Raw genomic sequence first — 26,001 nt, forward strand, 5'->3', positions numbered from 1 at the left:
GGACTGGGCATGTGTCTCTTCAGTTTCATTTCTTTATTTTTATTTGTTATAGGGTGGAATGAAGGGATGAGTAAACAGGAACAATAATGTCTAGATTTCAGATTGTAATAAGTGGTCTACTGGTGTTTAGGGACTGTAAAGTACTGAAGAGGGAGAGCAGGGAGACCAGCTGGATCTCTTCATGCACCAGTGGTGCTGCTCCTGACCGTTTTGGGAAGTCCTTGCTGTCCCTGTTTCAACCTAGAAGATCTTGGGGTTCTGATGGTAGCCTTTTATGACCCTAGTGGGCTTCCTCCGCTCCCAGTAGAGGTTGGTGTGAGGAAGTAGCCTTCTTAGTGTAAAGGGAGATATAGGGTGAATAAAGTTTGTTTTTGAGATCTACATTTTTAAAGTCTAAATTACCTGGCAGTCTCTTCTTAAATAGTCTCAGATTTCTGGCCATTGTATTCTGCTTATTTTAATTTTCATGAGTTTCTCATTGATGTGCAGGAAGTTGTCATGCAGAAAAAAGTTAATACTCTCTACAGCCCATTAGCCATCTCCAGCAATACTTCAAAAAAATGCACCGATATTAAAACCTTGTTTTCAAATAGGTTTTATAGCTTATCCGGGGTGAGAAATGCCCTTCATCAAGGGAAGTTCTAGATTGCTCTGTTGAACCAAAAGGGCATTGTTCTGTGTGTTTGAAATCAAAGTACTTCAGAATAATAATTCTGAGGTGAACAGCTATAATAAAGACATGACATTACAATATATTTGGTTAATGTGTATCATTTAGTGATCAGGATCTGTTTACGGTGTATTGTGATAATGCATTAAGCATTTTCATTAATTATTGAATAGCATGCATGTCTGTATGCATGCTTTTATAATCCCTCTAAGCCTGGTACAGAAAGGTAAAGAGAATGCTATGTAAGACTTAATGGCAAATACTAAACTTTATTCGATGCTGTTTCTGTTTAACTGCAGACCCTGCTACATGGAAAAATCCAAGACACCTTACTAAAGGTTTCTTTTAGCCACTTGCTTGTTGTCCCTACACATTATCTGCATGTTTATGTATTCTAACTACCTGCATTTCATGCCACTTCATTGCTGACTGCACTTTTACTTTGACACACTGGCTACTATATTGACTGATGGTTGTTTTGGTCGGTCTTGTGGCTTTTTTTTTCAATTTCAGTCATTTCTGTCTTTGCCTGCATTAGCATCTAAGGGATGAATTTAACTTTTCTTTTGTGATGTGTTGCTTTATCATATAACTTTCATAATTTTTTAATTTACGAAATGTGTTTTTAATATGTGTTGGCGAGTGTCTTTTGGGACTCCTACCAGAATGAAATAGTTTGAATGGTACTTACTTTTAGATAAGCAGTATTTGGATGAGCAAATAGTAAGCAGAGTTCTTGTTGGTTCCTTTCTAGAACTGATTTCTATATAGAGAAACTGGGAATTTGAAATGCCACATGACTTAAAAAATGGAGATCTAGTTGAAGGAATAGAGGTGTCTACAGATATGACTAAAACTTACTTTTTTTAGTAGGAGCTTGTCATCAGATACACTCAATAACAGAAATGGCCACTTCTATATCTCCTGTTCTGTTTTGGGGCCTGATCCTAAGAAGCACAGAGTATTGTCAGCCAACATGGAAGACTTTGTGACTAAGGATGCTTGGCTGCTGGCAGAATTGGGCTTTATAAGACTTATGCCCCAAAGTTTCATTGTTAAACAGTACATAAGTGTTCTATCTGGTTTTTTTGCTTGAGCAGATTTTTCAGCTGTAATCTGATCTCGCCTCTTATGAAAAGACCACTTTTCAAAACCTACTCTGTGCACACTGTATGTATACTTAATTGTGTATATAAAAGGATGTTGCGAAAACTGTTTTTTTTTTTTTTTTGGTCACAAACTGATCTTTAAATAGGCAAGGCATTTCTGGGGACTGCTAGGATAGGGAAATGAGTCATTCTTTTAATCAAATCCATTATTCAGAGACTGGAAATTAGGCAATGGATCTACAAATTAAAATTTGGAATGAGATGCAGAGAGTTAAATATATGTATTTAGAGCCATTTAATTTCTTACAGTAGGAAGTAGATTAACTTTTGCGTTTCTGCTGCTACTTTAAAAGAAAATGTATCTTGGTTTTCAACAAACTGTGCAAGTGAAAAAGACACCAGGATACTTAGGCTCTTAGTAGGGTGTCCTTGAAAATGAAACTTTTTTTTCCTCTCTAACTCAAGTAATGGTTTTGTTTTCAGGAATTGATGCTGAAGAATGGGGTAAATTTCTTCACACCAAAAATAAGGTATGTTTATTGTGGAGTAACAGTAGCTCATTCATAGTTAAAGTGAGCTAGCTTTCCATTATAAGCCTGAAGTTCAGTCCCAACCCTTTCTTCTCCACCAATTTCCCCTAAAAGGGATGAACTCCACATGCTACATTTCATGCCAAGGTAGAATTTTTTTCTTGGGAAGTTTGTGCAGTTTTTAAGTTCAGAAAAGGAAGTTTAAAGTTATGGTGTCTCTGGGTTTTTTCTCTTCTACAGTGCTTGTCCTCACTGTGTTGGCTTGTATTGCCTGAATGGCTAGGCTTTAAAAGTTCCAAATTTGTATGTATTTTCTTTTAGTGTTTTTTGGGGAAGCATTGAGTGGAAATGGCAAAGATAAGTACATATACCATCACAAATTGTTTTTATTACTCCACGTTAAGATAGTCAGGGAAGGAGTTAACTAGAGACTTATGTGAGCAGAGATACAAGAGGAAAGTAGTGGAAGACTGTAGGAGGGGGATTGAAAGGAATAGAAAGAGCTTCCTCAGCCCTGTGGTGAACACTGAAGGACTGTAATGCTTAAGAGTCTTTCTATGTTAAGGACAGTTTGTCTCCCTTGGTTGAAGCAAGCCATCCTTGATTTGATGACTTGCTTGTTCATTTTGATTTTGATTTTTTTGGACTGGGTTGAAGAGGGCCCCAGCTCTGACTCCCTGTACTTTGGGTCAGGGAGAAGAAATTTGTTGTGAAGAGGAGTGGCAGAATGCAGTTTTTTGTCATTGTGTTTTTGCCCCCTCTTTGTGTATTGCTTGAAGCTATGGCTTAGGCCACTCATGTAGAGGTGTTTTTTCACATTTATAGAATGCTGCTTAGAAAATAATTTCATAAGTGTTTAACTATTAGTTGATTTGCTGTTGACTCCAAACTGTTTCTACAACTTCTGGCAAAGCCAGAGATGGAGAAAGATGGAGAAAGATGGGGGATACATACAGAGATGGGGAACCAGGAAGGACGGAAAACTGGATGACATAGTTCTGTGCTGCCTAGTTTTGGACTGGGGGGTGTTCTGTTTAAGGAAGGAAGAGTGGTTGCAGAGTATGGAGGCAGACCAGGGAAGATTTGCAGGGTATGGTGAAGGGGACTGGAGAGGGGGACGAACAGGGTACCTGGGAGATGCACTAACATCATGTCGCCCTCTGTATCCTACTCACATTAAAAATTCAAAGACAGAATTTTATTAGCTATAAAACTAATATAGTTTAAACACTTTATTGTGGATAAATCTTTCCCCTTGATGAGATCTTGGTATCCAGTAGTAACTCCTGCTGCCCATTGTAGCCAAAGGTGAATGTTATTACTCAATAATCAGTTAGTTTCCAGCTATTAATGTTCACTCTGATAGCATTGTAAAATAGTGCAGAAGATTATTCTTGCTTTTTATGTGCATACTTACAGTATTTATCACTTTATGTTGGCAAGAAGAACATTTTGGTGATATATACAGTAAGTACATTGCTGTCTGACTTTCAATTACTTTTGCTTCTGTATTTCAGCTCTATACAGACTTTGAGGAAATTCGACAAGAAATAGAAAATGAAACCGAGAGGATTTCAGGAAATAATAAGGTTGGTACAAGATGAACTAAACTCTAGTTCACAGAATATCATAGTTTCTGAAATTTCTTACTGTCATGGGGTCATCACTGTTGGTGGCACCTTTTCCTGGCTCTTCTGGGGATTAGCTCTCTTCCAGGTCTGACACCTCTCTTTGTGGGGTCTCAGCCTGTTGTCTTCTCTCTCGCTCTGCTGCCCCTCCCTCACTCCAGGGACTTCAGCTTCCTCTTTGTGACTCAGCCCTCCTGCCAGGTCACTGTTGTTTGCCTTTCTGGGGTATAGAGTCACAGTGGACCAGCTGTCCAGGCAATGCCACTCCATCAGTGTCTGGTAAGGGAACCTGGGCCCTCTCACAACTTTGGATTCCAGCCCAGGGACTCTACAACATGCAGTCAACTTCTGCTCAGTCCCTTCTCTCCCTGGAATGCTTCCTACTCATCTCCAACAGGCTTTCTTCTCTGCCAGTCTCTCTGCTACGTACACCCTTCTCTCGGGGCCAGGACCACAGGATCCTACTATTTCCTTAGATTCCCTCCTTTCCTCTCTAAAGCAGTGGGCTCCAAACTGGGGGTGCACTGTTTTTTTCCTTCGGCAGCAGCTCTGCATGTCCATGGCTGGTGTTCCCATCCGGCGGTGCGCCTGCAGCAGGTCTTCCAGTCCTGTTCCGTCGGTGGCATGTCTATGGCAGGTCTTCCGGTCTTCGTCCTGGGGGTGCACAAGCCAAAAAGTTTGGAGACTACTGCTCTAAAGCACAGAGGGTCGCTGCAGCCATTTTCTGCTCAGCTGAATGCCGTCTTCCAATCAGGGATTGCTTTGCCAGCCTAAACCTCTCGTGTAGCCACTAATGGGCCCTTTCTCAGCTTCCATGGCCCTTTTGGAGCTGATGTGGGGCAAACACCCTATCCAACTTGCAGAAAATCTGGGGGCTAAATGTTGGGAAGGCCTCATACAATTCCAGTGTACAGTAAATAATGTAATGGATCCACTAGCACATGTAGTTCACGTAGTTCTGAGGTGACACCAGCACTGCTATGAAATGATTGTGCTGGCAGAATTCTGGGTATCAGACTTCGCTTCAAAACTTGTTTTTTTAGTAGTTCCACAAGAAGTAGCCTCCACCTCCCTAGGTTGAACCCATATGGTGTTTATATATACAGCTTGGTGTGTATGTATGACACTTTGTTTAGCTTGTAAAATCAGCAGCCATGTTTATGTGCATATGTGCAGTTTCTGAAACTTAGTTTTATCCATCAAGTAGGAGAAGGCAGGATTACACACACAAAGAAATTGGTTGGTAAACTGATTGCTTTATTTCTGGACAAATTCTTGTGTAGAGGTCTCTGGTTCAGGAGTTTAATTTTAATAAAGAATTGGCTTTCTGAGGGGTAAGTCTAGATAAAAAAAATCTTCTAACTCTAATTCTTGGTTATATTAATGTATTTCTAGGGGATCAGTCCTGAACCTATTCACCTTAAAATTTTTTCACCGAATGTTGTCAATCTGACTCTTGTGGATTTGCCAGGAATGACAAAGGTAAGTGACTGAATTTTACCTTTTGATTTGCTGCAGGTAGGTTATTTCTGAGAGGGGTAAAATAACGTTTGTTTTGACCATTTTGTACCGTTTGATAAATCATCTAAGGTTCCCTTTAAAAACAGAAAACGTTGTTGTTCCTCAAGTTGACCAGCAATTCTGTATGGCTTTGAAATTAAGTGTCCCCACCTTGTGATTCGAATTTGGATTTTTGGTAGTGCTGTACACTGATGAGGGGAGAGGGTTTTCTTATAAAGGTTATGTCAACATTGCAGAAAACAAATGACAGCAGCGAGTCTCAGAGCCCGGGTCTGCACGCTTGGGCTTGCACTACGGCTCTAAAGATAACCATGTAGACATTCTGATTGGGTTGGAGATTGGGCTCTGAAGACTGGGGAGGGAGTTGGGCTTTAGAGGCCAAGCCAGAATGTCTACATGGCTATTTTTAATAGTGTAGTACAAGCTCCATGAGCTCATGTGTGTAGGTCTGGGCTCTGAGATGTGCTGCTGTGGGGTTTTTTTTTCCTTTTGCAGAGTAGACGTACACTAAGGGGCTTACATGACGAGGAGTCCTTGTGGCACCTTAGAGACTTCAAATTTATTTGGGCATAAACTTTCGTGGGTTAGAACCCACTTCATCAAATGCATGGAGTGGAAAATACAGGAGCAGGTATAAGAGGCTTGGAAATGTTGTGGAGGTAGCATGCTTGGCTAATAGGAGAGGTGGCACTTTAGTGTCACCAGTAACGCCTGTAGCTAATTTGGTAAATATTGACCAGAATCAAAATGACACCTCCCCCTCTTACAGAAGTGGCAATACTTGAAGAATTGCGTAAAGCAAGGAAACAGTGGAGGAAACCCTCTGAGCTCTGAAGGACACACAGGGTGCCCTGAAAGGGAGGAAATATTCAGGTCCCACATGAAAGTTTTTATTGAACAGTGACTTTTTCTAGAGGAAGGGGCTATTTTCTGGCTCCCCAATGGCAGTTAAATGCCTAACTTCCCTAGACTTGCAGTGCAAGTTAGGGGCAGAACTGCCATTTGTTCTTTTGAAAATCTCTTCAAAATTAACACGGTAAGTTGGAGTATTTGGTTTGGTTCTCATTGTGCACTGTTTTCATGTTTTTATACCTTTCTTATAGTATCTTCATTAACCTGGTTTCAAACTTGATTTTTAGTCCAGAGAAATTTCATTTTATATTGTTGTGTATTTTAATAGAGAGAAGTGTGTGATTTGGATTTGCATGATTCACTCCCCCCTTTAGTTCTGTATTGTTTGTTTCCCTTCAGGTACCTGTGGGTGATCAGCCTAAGGACATTGAACTTCAAATCAGAGAACTAATCCTTCGATTCATTAGTAACCCAAATTCAATTATTCTGGCAGTCACAGCTGCCAACACAGACATGGCTACATCAGAGGCACTTAAAATTGCACGGGAGGTAGATCCAGATGGTAAGCAGCAAGACATACTGGCGTCTGCATTTTAGTATTTCTCTTAAAATGGATTTTCCTAGGAAAAAATAAGAATCAAATTAAAGTTTTGGAGAAAATGGTACTTGTTTTTCATACTAGTGGATTTTCTCTGGAAACAGTTGTATTTTAACAAATAACATTTTCCAGTTGTAGCTTGTGCGATTCGGAAGCTGTTAACAATGCTAACATGAATTAGTGTCTAATTAAGGGCCTGCTGGCTGCCAGGCAAGGCCAGTCCAGATCCTGTTACTCTTCTAATATGGTCCTGTAATCCACTGCTGTTTCCAAAGCAATATAATTGCATTGAAGAAGGCTGCTTTCACGAGAGTTGTTATTGAGTATGGCCTGCTTACGTGATTACACATTTTATTCCTCCAAAATTGTGTCTTGTAGCAAGGAAAATGCATACTTCTATCGTTAGTAATTGGCTGTTGCATGTGGTTCTGTTCTAGTCTCAAAAGGGGAGAAAATGCATTTGGAAGCATTTGGAGTTCAGATATTGCCCACTTCAGTGCCCTGTATTTGTCTGGCAAGTCTGCTGATTTGAACTTCTTCTGCGCAGTGGATATATACTAATTTTATATTTATGCAGTGACTGATCCAAATGAGTCCTAAAGCACTCTACATACTTGCTGACTGTATTTATGTGAGAATCATTTTCACAACTGCTGAAATAGCTAAAAGTATTTTATTTATTTGAAACTACAGAAGAAATATTTAGACAGTGAATGTAGTTACTCAAGTTAAAATTATCCCAAGACACCGGGATTAACGCCCTGTCACGCAGTTGTCTTACCTGCCTTGGTTTCCCTTCTTCTTCAGGGCCCAACTCAAAGTCCCCAAACAGAGTTGAAGTTCAAAACAAAATTCTTCTCCCCTCTCCCTTCCCTGTTCTGGGGTTTCGTTTATTATTAAACAAAATATATTCAGTGCTTCATCCTTCTAATGTGGCTTCCCAAGTATTTTTCTCCTTGGTGCATGGGATTTTTTCCTCTCCATTGTGTCAGGCACAGGATCGCAGTCTCTTCTTGGGCTTCTTCAGGCAAAGCCTCTCAAGGTATGTCTACACTGTGATTAAAAACCCCCATCTGGCCTGTGGCAGCTGAGTTGGGTTTGTGGGAGTTGGGGTAAAGGGCTGCTTAATTGAGGTGTAGACATTTGGGCTCTAGGACCCTGTGAGTTGGGAAGGTCCCAGAGCTTGTGTTGCAGCCCAAGCCTGAACTTCTACATTGCAGTAAAACAGCCCCTTAGCCTGAGCCCTGTGAGCCTAAGTCAGCTGACATGGGCCAGATGCAAATGTCTAATTGTACTGTAGATGTCCCCTAAGGGGTTCCATTTCCAAGCTCCACCTTCTTAACCCCTCTGGAGAACCTCCTCCTAGGTCTTTCCTCGAACCAGGGCTGACTGACGGGGCAACAGATTCTGCTTTTTATTTATTGCCTTGTTCATATGATCAGGCATATAACCCTAGGACTACTTTCCATAATTCCCAGCCTTAAAGGTCTGAGGCCTGTAACAGGTATGCTGGTCTGCAGCTATTATTATATTTGCATATTATTACATTTGCAAAAAGTTCTATAGGTTTTTTTAATGCCTGTCGGTGGTCAGGATCTCTGATCTGCGTCCATTTGAAAGGTGGCACTTTCAATAACAGCTCAGCAACAGCTAACGGAGGGCTGAGATCCTGGCTCAGTATAGATTTGGGGACAGTACTGAATACTGAATTCTCTTCCTGCAGCACCCGGTTTGTCTACAGGAGCCTTCTATCCCAATACTTACCCAGTCAAACTCTGCTTAGTTTACCAGTTGCTATTTAAGATGTTAAGGCTCCAAGATAGTCTAAGTTTTATTTGTTTCTGAAGCATTTCACGAAGGAAGCAAATCTATTATACCGACACAGGTTTCTTTCCACCTTTGGGTCTAGAGATGTTCGTATCCAAGTATAAAGTTCTTATTTTCCTTGAGAAACATCTGATCGTATACTTTAGAAACTGGTTAAATCTGTTTCATTGTGCACAGAAGAAAATTAATAGGTTTTTTTTTGCCTCGCCATTCATATAGTGGTGGTATTGCAAGTGTAGCCCTTGTACAACTACAAACAAGTCAGGGCTAGCCCTAGGTATATACCAGGGCTCTCTTCTTTCAGCTCACACTTAAAACCTATAAGCTTGTGAGCCTAGTACTTTCTCGTATCTCTCACTCTAACCCCATCTCAGCTGACACAGTGCTTCTGTCACTGCCGTCAATTATCTGAATTTCCAGCCAACCCAGCAGTCAAACCTTTTTTTCTATGCAGGTTACTGGAGCCCCGTAGGGCCTAGAATCTTGCTCAAAGGTCTAGTCATCTTATTCTGACCATTGTGTTCAGCTAAGGACCTTCTTGAATACTCTAAGGCCTTACTAAACTGCTTGAGGCTGACAAACATCTTGTAAATGACAATTTTCCTGCTGTTTTGATAGGGCGAAGAACGCTTGCTGTTATCACAAAGCTGGATCTCATGGATGCTGGCACTGATGCTATGGATGTACTTATGGGAAGAGTGATTCCAGTTAAACTTGGCATAATTGGGGTCGTGAACCGGTGAGTGTAGGGCAGTGGTCTCCAACCTTTTTAGTACAAGATCACTTTTTGAATGTAAGTGCAACCCAGAATCTACCTCAAAGAAACTGCAGAAATAACAGTATTCACACAAACCCAAACACCTTTGCCCCGCCCCTTCTCAGAGGCTGTGTCTTGCTCACAGAGGGGTTGGGAGTGTGTGAAGGGCTCTGGGCTGAGCCTGGGGTAAGGGGTTGGAGTGCAGGAGGGGGTGCAGGGTGCGGGAGGGGGTTCAGGGCTGGGGGTGGGGTTGGGGTGCGGGAAGGGTACAGGTGCGGGCTTCAGCCAGGCGCTGCTTACCTCAGGTGAGGCATGACTAAAGCAGGCTCCCTGCCTTCCCTGGCCTTGTGCCACTCCCGGATGTGACTGGTTCCCCAGTTCCCCATTCCCGGTCAATGGGAGCTGCAGGGGTGGTGCCTGCAGGTGAGGGCAGCGCGCGAAGACCTCCTTCTCCTCCCCATCCCCCCAGGAGCTGCTGCTGGACATGCCGGCCACTTCCAGGAGCGGTGTGGTGCCAGGACAGGCAGGGAGCCTGCCTTAGCCCCCCTGCACTGCCGGGCTCTTAGCGGCTGATCTCCTGGTTTGGCTGCAGGACGGTTGGCAACGCTATCGTGATTGACTGGTCAATTGCAGAGCCTCTGACAGTGGATCTCAATCTCAATGACTGAGACTGAGATCCACTGTCAGAGGCTCCACGATCAACCAGTCGGTGACAATTAATATGTTCTTTTGAAAGCTGGATCTTTCCTTAATACGAAGGAATGCTTTGGTTTCTTAAGCATATGGGTGTGGGATTTAGAGACAATAAGAGCATCTGTATTTAATTACAGAAAGAAATAAGCAGTCGGTGGCCTAGTTTCAAAATGTTGGCTGCTGTGTGGGTACCTGGATTCAGGAGCTTACTCTTCTTCCCATCTGCTTTACCCCTCACATCTTCCATGTGAGAGCTGATACCACTTTGATGTGGAGGCTGCATGCTTAGTCTGCTGGGGATGGCTACTGCCCATACTGCTTTCCTACTTACTGTACAACACCAACCAGTCAGTCCATGGAGTAACGTTTCTAGTACCTTCAAAAGAGATGACATGTCTTCATCCCCAGCACCGAACTACCATCTTTTTTACTGTCAGAGGAAAATGTTGACCAAACTTTGGGTAAACGTGGTTAGTGAAAGAGAGAAAATGGTTGGGGAAATGAGTTAAGAATGAAGGCAAAAATGCAGATGTTCTGATGACTTAGGGATGACACTGTCAAGAAAAGTGGAAGCATGAATAAAATAATTGCACCTTACGTTTATTAACTAATAGTTCTCTTTTTTACTCTAGGAGTCAATTAGATATTAACAATAAGAAGAATGTAGCTGATTCTATCCGTGATGAATATGCTTTTCTTCAAAAGAAGTATCCATCTCTAGCCAACCGAAATGGAACCAAGTATCTCGCTAGGACACTTAACAGGTACCACAGATTAGAATCATAGAATATCAGGGTTGGAAGGGACCTCAGGAGGTCATCTAGTCCAACCCCTGCTCAAAGCAGGACCAATCCCTATTTTTTGCCCCAGATCCCTAAATGGCCCCCTCAAGGATTGAACTCACCACTCTGGGTTTAGCAGGCCAATGCTCAAACCACTGAGCTATCCCTCCCCCACAATGATTAATTGTCATGCAAAATGCAAAAAGTAAATGACAAATAAAAAGATCTAAAAAATAAGTGTGGTGGTAACACACACAATGTTTTAAAAATTATTTTTATCTTTAGCATCCCTTAAGTACTACTGCTGTACAGTGAAACATTAGGATGTCTCCCTTTGAAATTTGAAACAAAATTTAGTATCTGTGGTTACTGTACTCTTTCTTAGCAAATGTCATCTTTTTGTTCTACAAGAAGATATTTGTTTGATCATAATTGTTTATATTTTAAGTTGTGCTGGAGATAACAAAGTTTGAAGAGGATTTCTTCCCTTTTCTAACAGAGGAATTTATACTTTCTCTATTTTTAGGTTACTAATGCATCATATCAGAGATTGCTTGCCAGAACTGAAAACCAGAATAAATGTGTTAGCTGCGCAATATCAGTCTCTGCTGAACAGCTACGGGGAACCCGTAGAGGACAAGAGTGCCACTTTATTGCAACTGATTACCAAGTTTGCCACTGAATATTGCAACACCATTGAAGGAACTGCAAAATATATAGAAACTTCTGAGCTGTAAGTTTAATTGTTTATTTATAGAATCTAGATTGTGATAATTGGCATGAAACACTGGATCACATTACTTTAAAATGACACTAGTAGTATAAAAGCAAATCATAATATATTTAAAGATTTTACACTCTGATAATGTTAACTTTAAAATATTCAGTGTGTTTAGGCATAGAAAAACCTTTCAGTTAATATTTTCTCCTCTTCCTCATTTGTAACCTCAATCTTAATTTTATTTTTTTCAGATGTGGCGGAGCTAGAATCTGCTATATTTTTCATGAGACATTTGGACGAACTTTAGAATCTGTTGATCCACTAGGTGGCCTTAACACTATAGATATTTTGACTGCTATTAGAAATGCTACAGTGAGTATTATCTCAGGTTTCCTAAGGTTTTTGCTTGTTGGATTTAAAATGGGATTTTAAAAAATCTTGTCTTGATTCATGTTTGTTGTATTATGTAATTAAGGTTGTGCTTAAAGCAGGAATTCTTTATTTTGTGTGAAGAAAACAATTTATCCTCCCCACGTTTTCTGAGACCATACAAGTTAAATTAATTTTTACTGAAATTAATTAAAACCAGGTCCTTCAAGAAATGTAAAGGTGTCAGTTTTTTCTTGGTCTCAAGTAATCTTAACAGTGGAATAACACATGCACTTCAAACTTTCCTAATAGTTACAAAAATAATCAGTCTTGTGCATACTTTATAAAGCAAAGAAACTAGACTGGAATTACGATAAGATTAATGATTGGATCTCTCATGACTATGATTATTTAGGCTACAGACAGGTTCAGGTCAACAACACAAGCAACTCTTGAGTGGGGCCATTGTGGCATCAGAGGTAACTCAACCACTCACCACCTTTACAGCTAATTTGCATGCAGCAATTCTGTGGGGAAGACTGGACATCTGTCAAGAGTTTTCACTGATAGAATATTTGATACAACGGACACTGGTCTTTAAAGGTTCAATGGTCACATAATAGCTTTGACATCCCCAAATACTTGAAAGGCGCCCCGTAGCAACTCCTTTACCAGAGGAACTGAGGTATGAGCGCAGGGAAGAGACCTTAAAGCACAGAGATGTTGGGACTTGGGGACTGGGTTCTCCTTGCTTCCCCCTTCATAGTACAATTCTCACTAATCTACCCTCTGAACCTATAAATCAACTGCAGATTGAGGGCCAAATTAATCATTGGATGTTTTTTGTGCAGCGTTTGTGTACTAGTGAGCTTCTCTTTTAAAGTGAAAATGGGTTTATATTGCTTTGGATACTTATAACATCTTCCCTGTGCTGTTTTGGGGTTATTCTGTTTTTTTTTTAAACCCTTAGGTTACTGGTACATACTCTCAACCTTACCTTCAGCTGAACATAATATTTTGTTGTGAGAATAACATGATTTAATTTGGGGATTCATCAGCTAATGCCCCTTTAGGGTTCGTGGAGCACCTAGCACACTTTGGATGCTATTATCATACAAAAAAGATCTGCCCTTTTCTTCCCTTTTTCGACTAGGGTCCCCGACCTGCCTTGTTCGTGCCTGAGGTTTCATTTGAGTTGTTGGTGAAGAGGCAAATCAAACGTTTAGAGGAACCCAGCTTGCGCTGTGTGGAGCTGGTTCATGAGGAAATGCAGAGGATTATCCAACATTGTAGCAATTACAGTACACAGGTAAAAGCAGAAGTTGACTACTAAGTTTAGAAATGTGTACAGGTATTTTTTAGAAATATCATAAACTCTTAAGATCTGGCTTCAGTGCATTGCGACTTGTCTAACAGTATTGAGCAACCTCTTTTATGGTAAAAATTCAGTATCCACATTATATACCCCCCCCTTCCAAAAAATGTCAGAGTTACTCTGTCAGTGTACATAAAAATCATTCGTGAACTTGTGTAAACAGCCTTGTGAAAGTGTATTCTCTGGGAAATGTGCAAAGGATCTTATTCATAAGGTCAGACTGTCACGGTGGAAGGTATTCATTGTTGGCCTAATAAGGCACTAATGGATTTGGGCATAAGGTTCAGATGCTCTAGTTTTGATAGAAGAGATGCAGATACAGTACTATTATTGAATGCCAAAAGTTAATACAATGGTTGAGATTATTTAGACTGTGATTTTAAATGGGGTGGTCTGAAAATTCAAAGTTGTCATTCCCCACACTAGACAGAATTCTGTGTTCTTGTAGCCCTGCAAACATTGATTCTCAGGTTTTGCAGTCCTCATGAAAATGCCGTTCTCATCTCACTGATTGCTCAGAATGAGCATAGCTTTTATCTTCTTTCCCTCCACATATATCTATGCTGAATGTGTTGAAGAAACTTTATTGGAAAACTTTACAGTGTTGCTTTCAAAGACTCTCTTATTCCCTTAGAAAAAAGTTTAAATGGTTAGCAATGTGTAAGACACTTCCTGTTTTCAGTATTTTGTTGTCTGTTAATAAAGTGTAATGAAGTAAGTTAATACACTTTTGAATAATTTATTAAGCAACGAATTGCTGATGGCAGGGTTTACAGCAGATCACTAGAAACTCATGCTGTTGTGGCTTCAGAAAAATCTCCTGCTTACTAGGTCTCTTAACCTTGATAGGTTAGCCGATGTGTTGAAATTTCTCATATTCTGAATTAACACAACACGAGGGAAGGGCTGAGACTTGCAGGAAAGTGCCTAATTAAGAATAACTATTCTTCCTCCCTCTTTCATTGCGGCTTATGAGAGAAGGCACAGCAGATTTGTATGGGAGATAGGAAGGAACTTGGAGGCACAATCAGTTCGGTGGTAGGAATCAGTGTATTATTTTTGGATGAGACATAAGCGAGGTCCAAACTACTGTGCATGTGGCTATAGAAGATCTCCTCACAGCGCTATTCATTAATGGAAGTGTTAACCCCAGCATCTTGGTATGTCCTGGTTGGGTGCTTTATTCTGACTGTCTACGTTTCTCACCAATTTTAATTGGATACTGTAAACTCTGGTAACTTCAGCATCTCCAAATTGTCTGCATGTAACACTGATTTAAATTTACATTGCGGGAGACTTTCAAACACACAAATTGTAGTTAGGTGACTGCCGTTTTTGTCTTTGAAAATCTCCCCCAAATGTGCCTAGTGGGACAACAAAATCAAGCTATAGCTACAAAAATTATAAACGATAGTAGCGCATTCCCTGCTGTTAACTCTTATTGCTCACTGACTCAGTATTAACCCTGCTTTTGATTGAAATCAACAAGAACTGTAATCTGCAATTCCAACTTTAAGGGCAATTTAAGTTGTTGGGTTTTAGTGTATGAGTGCTAGGGGGTGTTGGTGGCCAGTAATATAAAGGGGGTCAGACTAGATGATCTGGTGGTCACTTCTGGCATTAGACTTTAACTCTGTTACATTGCTTTTCCTCCTTGTATTCTAGGAATTGCTGAGGTTTCCCAAACTACATGATGCCATAGTTGAAGTAGTGACCTGTCTTCTGCGTAAGAGGCTACCTGTTACAAATGAAATGGTAATTAGTGGTGTTACTTACCACCTTGTATTCCAGTCCTGCTTGCTAGCAAACCATTGTTTCTGTTGGTGGTGTACTTTCTTAGTGCTTTTGTTTACCATATAATCTTAGTTTCAAAAACGTTAGACTAAACCAAAATTTTCAAAAATAGAAGCTAAATCCATATTTAGGCACCTAACTTTAGGCTCCTGATTTTGAATACCTTGGCCTAATTTAAAAAAAAAATCCCCCTCCCCTCCAAAAAAAGTTTTACCTAGAATTCACATTTTAAACCTCTTAGCCTTCTCTTATATTTTCTTGCTAACATGGAAGCTGTGCTTTATCAGACTCAGAGATGCACAAAAATACGTTACTAAACTTACTCACTTCACTTCATAGTTGATTAGTATGCAGACACTGACGCTGCTGCTGTGGAGTGCTAATATAGCATGTACCACCATACATCTGATAGAGAAATGAAAATTCACTTTCTAGCTTCAAACAAGTCAGTGCTTGGAGAGTGTTAATGTTAAAGACTGGTTTCTTTTTGAGATTTTAAAGCAGTTTTTGGTCTAAGAGGAGGGTATTTAAGTCAGTGTAGTTAGCTATGTATGTCGAATGGCATCAGGGTCTCTGTTTCTCTTCCTTGCTGCTTTTTTGTAATTTTTTCTGAAGAAACATCAAGAAGTATAGCTTGAGGTAGGAAGGAGAAGGGAGAAGCAGAATCAAAGCAATTGAATGAGAAATTGAAGTAGTAATTGCTGTCTGAATCAGTGTACTGTTTGACCAATACAAAGCTCCAGCTTCTAAACTTCTATTCTCTTCATAGAATCGTAGAATATCAGGGTTGGAAGGGGCCTCAGCAGGTCATCTAGTCCAACCCCCTGCTCAAAGCAGGACCAATCCCCAACTAAATCATCCCAGCCAGGGCTTTGTCAAGCCTGACCTTAAAAACCTCAAAGGAAGGAGATTTCACCACCTCCCTAGGTAACGCATTCCAGTGCTTCGCTACCCTCCTAGTGAAAAAGTTTTTCCTAATATCCAACCCAAATCTTCCCCACTGCAACTTGAGACCATTACTCCTTGTTCTGTCATCTGCTACCACTGAGAACAGTCTAGAGCCATCCTATTTGGAACCCCCTTTCAGGTAGTTGAAAACAGCTATCATATCCCCCCTCATCCTTCTCTTCTGCAGACTAAACAATCCCCGTTCCCTCAGCCTCTCCTCATAAGTCATGTGTTCCAGTCCCCTAATCATTTTTGTTGCCCTCCGCTGGACGTTTTCCAATTTTTCCACATCCTTCTTGTAGTGTGGGGCCCAAAACTGGACACAGTACTCCAGATGAGGCCTCACCAATGTTGAATAGAGGGGAACGATCACGTCCCTCGATCTGTTGGCAGTGCCCCTACTTATACATCCCAAAATGCCGTTGTCCTTCTTGGCAACAAGGACACACTGTTGACTCATATCCAGCTTCTCGTCCACTGTAACCCCAGGTCCTTTTCTGCAGAACTGCTGCCTAGCCATTTGGTCCCTAGTCTGTAGCGGTGAATGGGATTCTTCTGTCCTAAGTGCAGGACTCTGCACTCCTCCTTGTTGAACCTCATCAGATTTCTTTTGGCACAATCCTCCAATTTGCCTAGGTCCCTCTGTATCCTATCCCTACCCTCCAGCGTATCTACCACTCCTCCCAGTTTAGTGTCATCCGCAAACTTGCTGAGGGTGCAGTCCACGCCAGCCTCCAGATCCTTAATGAAGATGTTGAACAAAACCAGCCCCAGGACAGACCCTTGGGGCACTCCGCTTGATACCGGCTGCCAACTAGACATGAAGCCATTGATCGCTACCCGTTGAGCCCGCCAATCTAGCCAGCTTTCTATCCACCTTATAGTCCATTCATCCAGCCCATACTTCTTTAACTTGCTGGCAAGAATACTGTGGAAGACCGTATCAGAAGCTTTGCTAAAGTCAAGGAATAACACGTCCACTGCTTTTCCCTCATCCACTGAGCCAGTTATCTCGTCATAGAAGGTAATTAGATTAGTCAGGCATGACTTGCCCTTGGTGAATCCATGCCGACTGTTCCTGATCACTTTCCTCTCGTGTAAGTGCTTCAGAATTGATTCCTTGAGGACCTGCTCCATGATTTTTCCAGGGACTGAGGTGAGGCTGACTGGCCTGTAGTTCCCCGGATCCTCCTCCTTCCCTTTTTTAAAGATGGGCACTACATTAGCCTTTTTCCAGTCGTCCGGGACCTCCCCTGATCGCCATGAGTTTCCGAGAGAATGGCCAATGGCTCTGCAATTACAACTGACGACTCCTTTAGCACCCTCAGATGCAGTGCATCTGGCCCCATGGACTTGTGCTCATCCAGCTTTTCTAAATAGTCCCGAACCACTTCTTTCTCCGCAGAGGGCTGGTCACCTCCTCCCCATGCTGTGCTGCCCAGTGCAGCAGTCTGGGAGCTGACCTTGTTCGTGAAGACAGAGGCAAAAAAAGCATTGAGTACATTAGCTTTTTCCACTTCCTCTGTCACTAGGTTGCCTCCCTCATTCAGTAAGGGGCCCACACTTTCCTTGACTTTCTTCTTGTTGCTAACATACCTGAAGAAACCCTTCTTGTTACTCTTAACATCTCTTGCTAGCTGCAACTCCAGGTGTGATTTGGCCTTCCTGATTTCACTCCTGCATGCCTGAGCAATATTTTTATACTCCTTCCTGGTCATTTGTCCAATCTTCCAGTTCTTGTAAGCTTCTTTTTTGCTCTTGATATAGCCACAGCAGTTGTCTTATTTTCCTGTTCCTAAAAGTGAGCAGAAATATGTCCGTTCTGCAGGGAGTGGTCTCCTTTACTGAATTACAGTGTCAAAGCTAAATGTGGTACTGTGCTGTTACAAATCACTGTTTTATCATTTATACAAATCTAATCAGGTGTTTGGGTAATTCAGCTCTAAATAAATGTTAGGAATTGACAGACATTTTTGTGCTAAAGACAGCCTTTTAAATCTTGTTCTCTTGTACAACTATGTGTTCCCTCTTCTTATTGATTTACAGAATTGTATAAATGTTTGTTATTAATAATTGGAATTATTAATATTGATATGGGAAATCACCAAACACAAGTTTAATCATAAATTCCTTTATTAATTCCACAGGCCAAATAATATTTATTTAGTTGCTCTAAACATGTCTAACAGCCTAACAATAAGCAGTTACTACATCCAATACAGTAACAGTATTTATAAACTTGTGATCAGGATACTTACAAATAGGCTACACCTAGGGATGACCATCACACTCTGGTATGCTCCAGCATGATCAGGTAGGGTCTGACAAAGAACCCCCAGATTCATGGCCGCCTTTATACCCTCCAGCTAATGTGCTAGCTTTAGCAAAAACCTAGTTTGAAGCAGTTTCTCCTTGCTGCTTTCCATCCTTCAGGGTCTCCCCTCTCTCCCCCGCCCCATCCTTTCTTGCACAGCAGAACAGTGGGAAGGTGTGGGTTTGTTTCTTTTGAGACAATTTCCCTTTGTCTTGTTACTGCAGCACTTTTACTCTATTTGTTACTTTTCAAACCATACATCCTTTCCTAACACTACTTCTTATTCTGACGGCCTTCACTTACTTGCTGATTGGGGCCCTTTCCCTACTGGCACAAACTAAAGTGAATGGTATTTTGTTAACCAAACTTAGGCTAACTAATTGTGTTTTTATTATCCTATGATAAATGTAAAAGATAATGCTTGGGTTGGCTTGGATTTGATTTTGTAATTTCATTTAATTGTTTAAACCTAAATGTAACGGCAGTTTTGACTGATCAAGCTTCACAATAAAGAGTGACGTAGTCAGTGCTAATGTACAAAACCCTGTTGGGCTGTTGCGCCACTGGATGGCATCAGCAATTCTGGGACAGTCTCTCAGGTTACTGGTTCAAATGTGGCGCAGATTGCATGTGATTGAAAGTTCCTATGTGGCAGCTCTTAGGTGGACAGTATGAAATGAGCTGGGACTTAGTCCAATTCCTAGTGGGCAGATGTCTGCCTGAAAGTGCCATCAAGAGTGCCAGTTTGTGGGGAGCAGGGGATTCAATACAGGGAAAAGATTAAATATGTCATGATCCGTGTTCCCTCTAATTTTTCCCATCCATGTGCGGAATGAATTTTATTATGTGCAGCAATATGGAGGTGATGTGTGGGAGGGGGCTCCGGCTGGGGGGTGGGGCCGGGGATGAGGGGCTCAGGACTGGGGCAGAGGGTTGGAGTACAGGGGTGTGAGGGCTCTGGTTAGGGTTGGGGGCTCTACAGGGGTGCGGCCAGGGATGAGGAGCTTAAGGCTGGGGCAGAGGATTGGGGTGAGGGCTCTAGGATGGGGCTGGGAATGAGAGGTTTGGGGTGCAGGAGGGTGCTCAGGGGTTATGGTGGGGAGAGAGGACCCCCCCCCAAGCTCTCTCTCCCCACTGTAGCAACTCTGGGGTTGGGGCTGCAGGATAGGTGCCCTGACCCCAGCAGGCCTGGGCTGGGGGAGGGCTGCACCGGCCACGCCAGGGACCGGGACGCCCAGCCCACACTGCAGCAGAGCTGGGTCCCGGGGTGGGGCGCCGTGGCAGGTTGGGGGCCAGGCTAGGCGGGAGCCGGGAGGGGGCGCCCCTCCCCCAACTGTGGCAGGTCCCCAGGAGGGTTCCTTGAGCACCTGTGTGGTGCTAAATACGCTGCTGCTCGGCCGCGCAGCTTACAGGGAACTTAGGTTATGATGGATGAATTACCTTCTTGCCCTAAGAATTTGTCCTTTTGGGTCAGAAATGAAATGCAGCCGCAGGGCAGTGTGGGCAAAGCCTGTGCTGTGGGTGTTTATACAGTACTGTGGATAATTAGACTGCAGTTTCTAGGGTTGCCCGTCCAGCATGGTTTCCTAGCAGTAAATTAACTCATAAAATCTTAACTATGAATGACTTTTCTCCCTGTAGGTTCATAATTTGGTGGCCATTGAGCTAGCTTATATCAACACTAAACACCCAGACTTCGCTGATGCCTGTGGGCTAATAAACAACAACATAGAGGTAAGGAAAACAGCCTTCTAAGCGATGCACTGATTATTTAGAGGGGACTTAAGTTGAACCTTTTTTTTTTTTTTTAAAAATCTGAGCATAAATTGACCTGTGCCTTTATATACTTGGTGTGAAACCCTTTGATTACAGCCCATAAATATAAACTTAAGACCATTGCTTATATGTTTGTTTGTCAAGGCATCGCTTATTCTTTCTTAAAACAGCATGTTTTTAAAATATGCAAAGCAAAATGAACTCTGATAATACATTGTAAATACTAATTCCACGTGTTTCAAAACAAAACTGATTGACAAGACGCAAACTGCACAGAACACAGACCAATACTAACTAATGTACGTTGTTTAGCACAAGTGATTGGCATTTTTCTCCCCTAAATATCTCTCTATTTCTGAGAGAGAAAATAGCCTTATAGATGTTGAGAACTGACCACTTCTCCCTACCCTAACATTCATTTCTTCTCTTACTTCTCCAATCGCATTTCTCACCGACCATTGACTTCTTATAGTCTTATCTTGTCTCTTACGTTTTGATGCTCTTTATTATTTATTTTGTGTTATATAAATGGTAAGCTGGTTTGGGGGCAAGTCTTTTACCTATGGCCCCAATTCTGCCATCAGATTTGCGCAGGTGGACTCCCACTGACTTAGTGTGGGAACAAAGTCTGTCTGTGATGATCCGATTGCAGGAATGAGGACTCTGTAAGTGCATGTAAACTTCTATGGCATCTTATACAAATTCTGAATAGCATACAATACCCCCTTTTCTAACATTTTCCTAAAAGAAATACTGGGTCTGAAATCTTTTGTTTTTTCTAAGTTTGTAATGTTTTGTCCTTACTAGTGAGAGATCTATTCTTAATCACCAGAAAAGTCCAGTCTTTCCCCTTATTCACCTTGACTTGCTTCAACTGCTACTTTGTTGTTCTATAGCTAGTGCAAGTTCTCTCCTTTTCCTGCCGTCTTTTGGACCAGTAATTATCAACCTGACCATGCTGCTCTAGTAGTCAGTTCTTTATGGATATTATTTCATAAACACACTTCTTAATGAAGACTATAGGGAATCCATCCTGATCCAAGCTGTATCTTGGTTTTTAAGGGCTGTGGCTTAGAAGCTCAGTTTCTTGAGTGTACTGCAAAGATCTGTGCCTTGAATACTTTGTTCAGTTCACATTTTATATTCCACATTAGATCTGGCCACTTAATCCTTCAAAATTGTCTTGTCCACCTAACTGGTTTTGATTTAAAACATCATAGTGTGGGATACAAGCTACTTTGCGATAAATATGAGACATGTTGCTAGCATCAATCTCTACAATTTACGTGCTTATCCCTGAAGCAAAAGAGCTTGACACAGAGTGATAGATAATCAAGGTTTTTGCTGGCTTTTTTTTAAAGGAGCAAAGGCGTAACAGGTTAGCCCGAGAATTGCCTTCTTCTGTGCCACGAGACAAGGTGAGTGAATATTGATTTAAAAAAAAAAAAATTGTTTAATGCACCATTTTTGATCCAAAGCATGAGAACTGTATTATACACTTATGGTGCATGAGCATCTTGTTAAGTAGGTGAGATTTAATGTGTTTGCAAGTGTTAAAGAAAAAGTGGGTCATAACTTGTATGCTTAAATGTGACTTGAGAGACAATCTGGAGATTTTAATCCGTCTCTATGGTGTAGTGGTGGTGGTTTTTTTTTTTTTTTTTTAAAAGAGATCTGAAAGCCAACATGATTCAAACTCTTAAAGCCACTTTTAGAGCTACAGCTGAGAATGCAGCATTTTATTCTCTGTAAGAAGAAAATTAAGCTGTAGCATGAGTTTATTCTCGGGTTTAGACATAGATCCTATCTATTCAATTTCAACCTTTTGACTAGTACTATTACATTACTGCTCTTTCAGCTGTATCCATCAGCTCGTTCAGATTTGCAAGGCTCTAAGAATAAGTTGAGTAATTGGTACACATGAGGCAGCACTAAGTGACATAGAAAAGTGCACTTAGTTGTTCAAATGGGCAGTCTGTCATTATTTTAGTGTATTTCATGCACTCTGTTTGAAATTATTATAAGCCCAGATTGGTGCAAAACATCTTTTTTCATGAGTCTCCAAAATACTGTTTAAGCTTTGCAGGAATTGTTGCAATTTGTAATGTAAAAAACAGTTAATGAACCAAACTTTAAAAAAGTGAGAAAAGCTTTCAAAATATATCCAGTATTAGTTTATAGGATCAACCTAGGATCTGTGTGAACCAGTTGGGAATGTTAAGCAGCAGTACAGAGCTTGCTTTGAATGCTGTTTGATCATGCCCATTACATCATGCTTTTCTCTGATTTCATTGTACAGTCAAATTTAAATCTGCAACATGGGAATTGGCGATGGTTTTGAGGCCAAACAAGCCAGAGGTGTTTAATTTTTAATTGGCTGCTTTTTAAGGCCTTTGGAATTCTTCTCCTGTTCATGTGGGGCTGCTTGTAAATCTACAAGTTAAAAATGTCTTTCTGGCTAGCTAAAGATGTTCGTAGAGAACAATGCATGAATGTATTAGGCACATTCAGTGTCTGCCCTTAGTTGATTTTTTTTCTGCATTTCTTACCTTCTTTAGTCTACTAAACCTGCAGGTGCATTGACACCTGCCTCCCAGGAGACCTCTACTGCTGCTTCTGCTGAGGCTGATGGCAAGGTCTGTCCTGATTCTTCCTATTAGCACTGCATGCTCATTCCTGTTGTGGTGCACCTTGGATAGTACAAAAAGTAGTTCACATGCATTGTGTTTTGTCATTGACGCAGTGTCCTCTGGGTGTGTCAGATCATGTGTCCTGTAGTGCTGAGGTTGCCTAGCATTAGTCACATTCATTAGATTGTACAGGGCAGGTAATGTGTGAGGTACACTTGGATAGAAATTTCATTGCTTTCAGTATCTGTGTATTTGTTTGCAGTGAATTGTGGTGCGAATGTGCAGAGCCATAATTTGCAGGAAATTGTTTCACCAAAATAGTCTATTCAACTGCCATACTGTAATCCAACGTTTTAAGCATTTTTGTCAGATTACGTGTTTTAATATGTCTTAACGTTTAATGGAAGAAAGAAGGTAAAATAAAAATGTGAGTCTCCTGCTGCCTTCAGGGAATCTCTCTAGGCTCTGTTCTAACTGAACCCCCTTTTTGTCATCTTAAAAATAATCCCTGCTAACCAATTTATTTGTATCTGTACAATACATCCTGCAATGGCTCTTTAACATTTCTGCTCCAGTGTTTTGCCTGTTTTGTTAAATTCACAGCACACCTGTGTGAAAAGCCTTTTTTTTTCTAGTCATCTTTATTTTACAGGCAGAAACATTTGCTGTTGAATATTTATATCACAGGAGCACCTAGAGGCTTCATCCCCCATTGTGCTAGGTGATGCACGTATATATGCAAAGACATTGTCGTGTCTCGTCCTCTCCGCCCCCCCCCCCCCCAACCCCGCTGATTAAGGAGTTAGAACCTAAAATAAATTCTAGTTGAAACTGGAGTTTTATCTGTACGCTGTAGCAAGTGATTTAGGGGATCTAATCCACCGAAGTCACCTAAACAAAAGCTGAAAACTGCTCTTCTTACACGAGGCTTTGTGTACTAGTGATGATGTGTGTTCCTTAGGCATTATGATGGCAGGATTGGTTGCAGGGGAACTGCTGAATTTTAGTATGTTCCTGTTCACTGTATAAAGTTTGTATTTGTAAGTTTGATAAGGCTATGTGCTAATCTTAATACTCTTTCTCAGTGTGTTTAACAGAATGTAGTCTTGGAAATTGTTTCTGGAATATTTTGGACAGTGATATATGTGACTGATTCTGGGCTGAAAGGGTATGGGGTGCGTTTAGAGATCACTGTTATGGAGCAATATTCTGTGTCATAGCACCTAACCTGATAGTAAAGTCATTTTTGGCAGAAGTCCTACCACTAGCAGAAAATGTAATGAGCCGCCTTAAGTCTTGTTCTGTCTTAATGTCTCCTGTTTTGTTAGCAGTTAAGATTACAACTGTAAAAATTCAAATCAGTGTGTTTTATGTACATTGACAGTTAATAGTTGTGTTTAAAAAAAATCCCCCAAACACATGTTTGAATCAGACAGTTGAGTTGCTCAGATATAAAATTGGGTTGTCTTCTGGTTAGATTGATTCATCATTAACTTGTTGAGTATATATGCCATCTTTTTTTTTTCTTTTGGCTTGTAGTTCTCTTTTGACCCATGACAAGCTTTGGTAATTAATTTTTTAATCATGAGCACAGTAGGTGGGGTTTGGCTTGTTTTCCACATGCACTTGAAACAAGATATAAGAAGTATTTCAAGGCTGTCAGTGATTCAGCTATGAGATTTAAATTTATATCTCTTCGCAGACAGTAATCGCTTTGTCAAAGGTATATGAGCAGGGTGAATAAAACCGATGGTAGGGTTATAGAGTGGTGCAGGATGGATGATCAGGTTCTGTGAATACAAGAGCATCTAGCAATGTGGACTTCCAACTAACAGCCTTCAAAGTAATGTAACAGTATTACCTACTAATAGTTTTTCATCCAGCGTCCCTAATGTGCACCCCAGAGTGGTGTTACTGGGAGATGAAGAAGAACAGCGTGCTGTCCCTTCTCTGTAAGGGAAGCTGTGCTTCCTGAGAGTGCCAGTTCTTTCCTGTCTCCCAATGGGTGGAGATTTCCTTTTGTTTTAGTGATCTGGATTATTTAATTTTGGCTTATGTCACAGTGTATGCCAGGTCTTGCACAAGGAAGGGCTGGGCAGTTGGTCCCTTGGAGACAGATCCCTAAAGCTTTGTGGCGCACACACAAGCTTTTAATACTTGGGAGCCTGAGCGCCTGGGGTTTTACAGCTGTTATTGTAAGGGACTGTTCTTGCTTCTACTTGAATTGAGGCACTAGAGAAAATCTGTTCAATAGTTTCAAGCCCTTCAGAGTTGTATAGAAATATACTTACCGAACCAAATGTGTTCAACAAAAGCTGCTCCTTTCAGGTTTCATAGGTGCCTACTGCTACAAGATAGAGGGTTACATTTTCCAAACTGTCTGAATGATTTAGGAGCCTAATTCCCATTTTCAAAATGAACTAGGTACTTAAGAGCCTAAGGCTGATCTACATGGGAAATCTTAGGCCTTGGCTACACTTGCGAATTACAGCACAATAAAGCCGCTCAGAGTGCTGTACCTCACTCCCTGTCCACGCTGACCAGGCACGTAGAGCACTCTGACTCCACAGCTACAGCACTGCTGGTACTCCACCTCGGCGAGTGGAATAACGTTTGCTGCATCCCCCGCTGGAGCACCGCCGCGCCAGTGTGGACACCCTGGCCTTACATTGCGCTCTGATTGGCTTCCAGAAGTGTCCCACAATGCCTGTTCTAGCCTCTCTGGTCATCACTTTGAACTCTACTGGGAATTCTCTGGGAATTTTGAAAATCCCCTTCTTGTTTGCTCAGCCAGGCGTGGAGTGCTCTCAGCGAATCTTTCCAGGTGACCATGCCTCCAAGCGCCAGGGGCTCCCCAGTATGGAGCAATGGTGAGGTACTGGACCTCATCAGTGTTTGGGGAAGGAGGCTGTCCAGTCGCAGCCGAGCTCTAGCCGTAGGCATTACGATACCTTTGGGCAGATATCAAGGGACATGATGGAAAGGGGCCATGAGCAGGATGCACTGCAGTGCAGGATAAAAGTGAAGGAGCTGCAGAGTGCCTACTAGAAAGCCCACGAGGCAAACCGGTGCTCCAGTGGTGCCCCCCTGACCTGCTGTTTTTACAA

The 26,001-nt window shown here is 41.5% G+C and overlaps 1 protein-coding gene across 4 annotated transcripts in view; it reads left to right on the top strand.

Moving 5' to 3' along the window:
- The window catches only part of DNM1L (dynamin 1 like), a 63,967-nt gene that overhangs the window by 24,561 nt on the left and 13,405 nt on the right, over positions 1-26,001 (top strand). Inside the window, exons 3-16 of one of the 4 annotated variants that reach the window (XM_077827887.1) lie at positions 970-1,008; positions 2,263-2,309; positions 3,827-3,898; positions 5,333-5,419; positions 6,710-6,872; positions 9,354-9,474; positions 10,818-10,949; positions 11,494-11,700; positions 11,940-12,060; positions 13,211-13,366; positions 15,098-15,187; positions 20,130-20,222; positions 21,626-21,682; positions 22,823-22,900. In XM_077827887.1, coding sequence (XP_077684013.1) covers positions 970-1,008; positions 2,263-2,309; positions 3,827-3,898; positions 5,333-5,419; positions 6,710-6,872; positions 9,354-9,474; positions 10,818-10,949; positions 11,494-11,700; positions 11,940-12,060; positions 13,211-13,366; positions 15,098-15,187; positions 20,130-20,222; positions 21,626-21,682; positions 22,823-22,900 — 1,463 coding nt within the window. The remainder of the gene's footprint in view (positions 1-969; positions 1,009-2,262; positions 2,310-3,826; positions 3,899-5,332; positions 5,420-6,709; positions 6,873-9,353; positions 9,475-10,817; positions 10,950-11,493; positions 11,701-11,939; positions 12,061-13,210; positions 13,367-15,097; positions 15,188-20,129; positions 20,223-21,625; positions 21,683-22,822; positions 22,901-26,001) is intronic. The other 3 variants (XM_077827861.1, XM_077827878.1, XM_077827870.1) reach the window with 3 other exon arrangements.

This window comes from Eretmochelys imbricata, chromosome 1 (assembly GCF_965152235.1).
Source record: "Eretmochelys imbricata isolate rEreImb1 chromosome 1, rEreImb1.hap1, whole genome shotgun sequence".
Lineage (NCBI taxonomy): Eukaryota > Metazoa > Chordata > Testudines > Cheloniidae > Eretmochelys > Eretmochelys imbricata.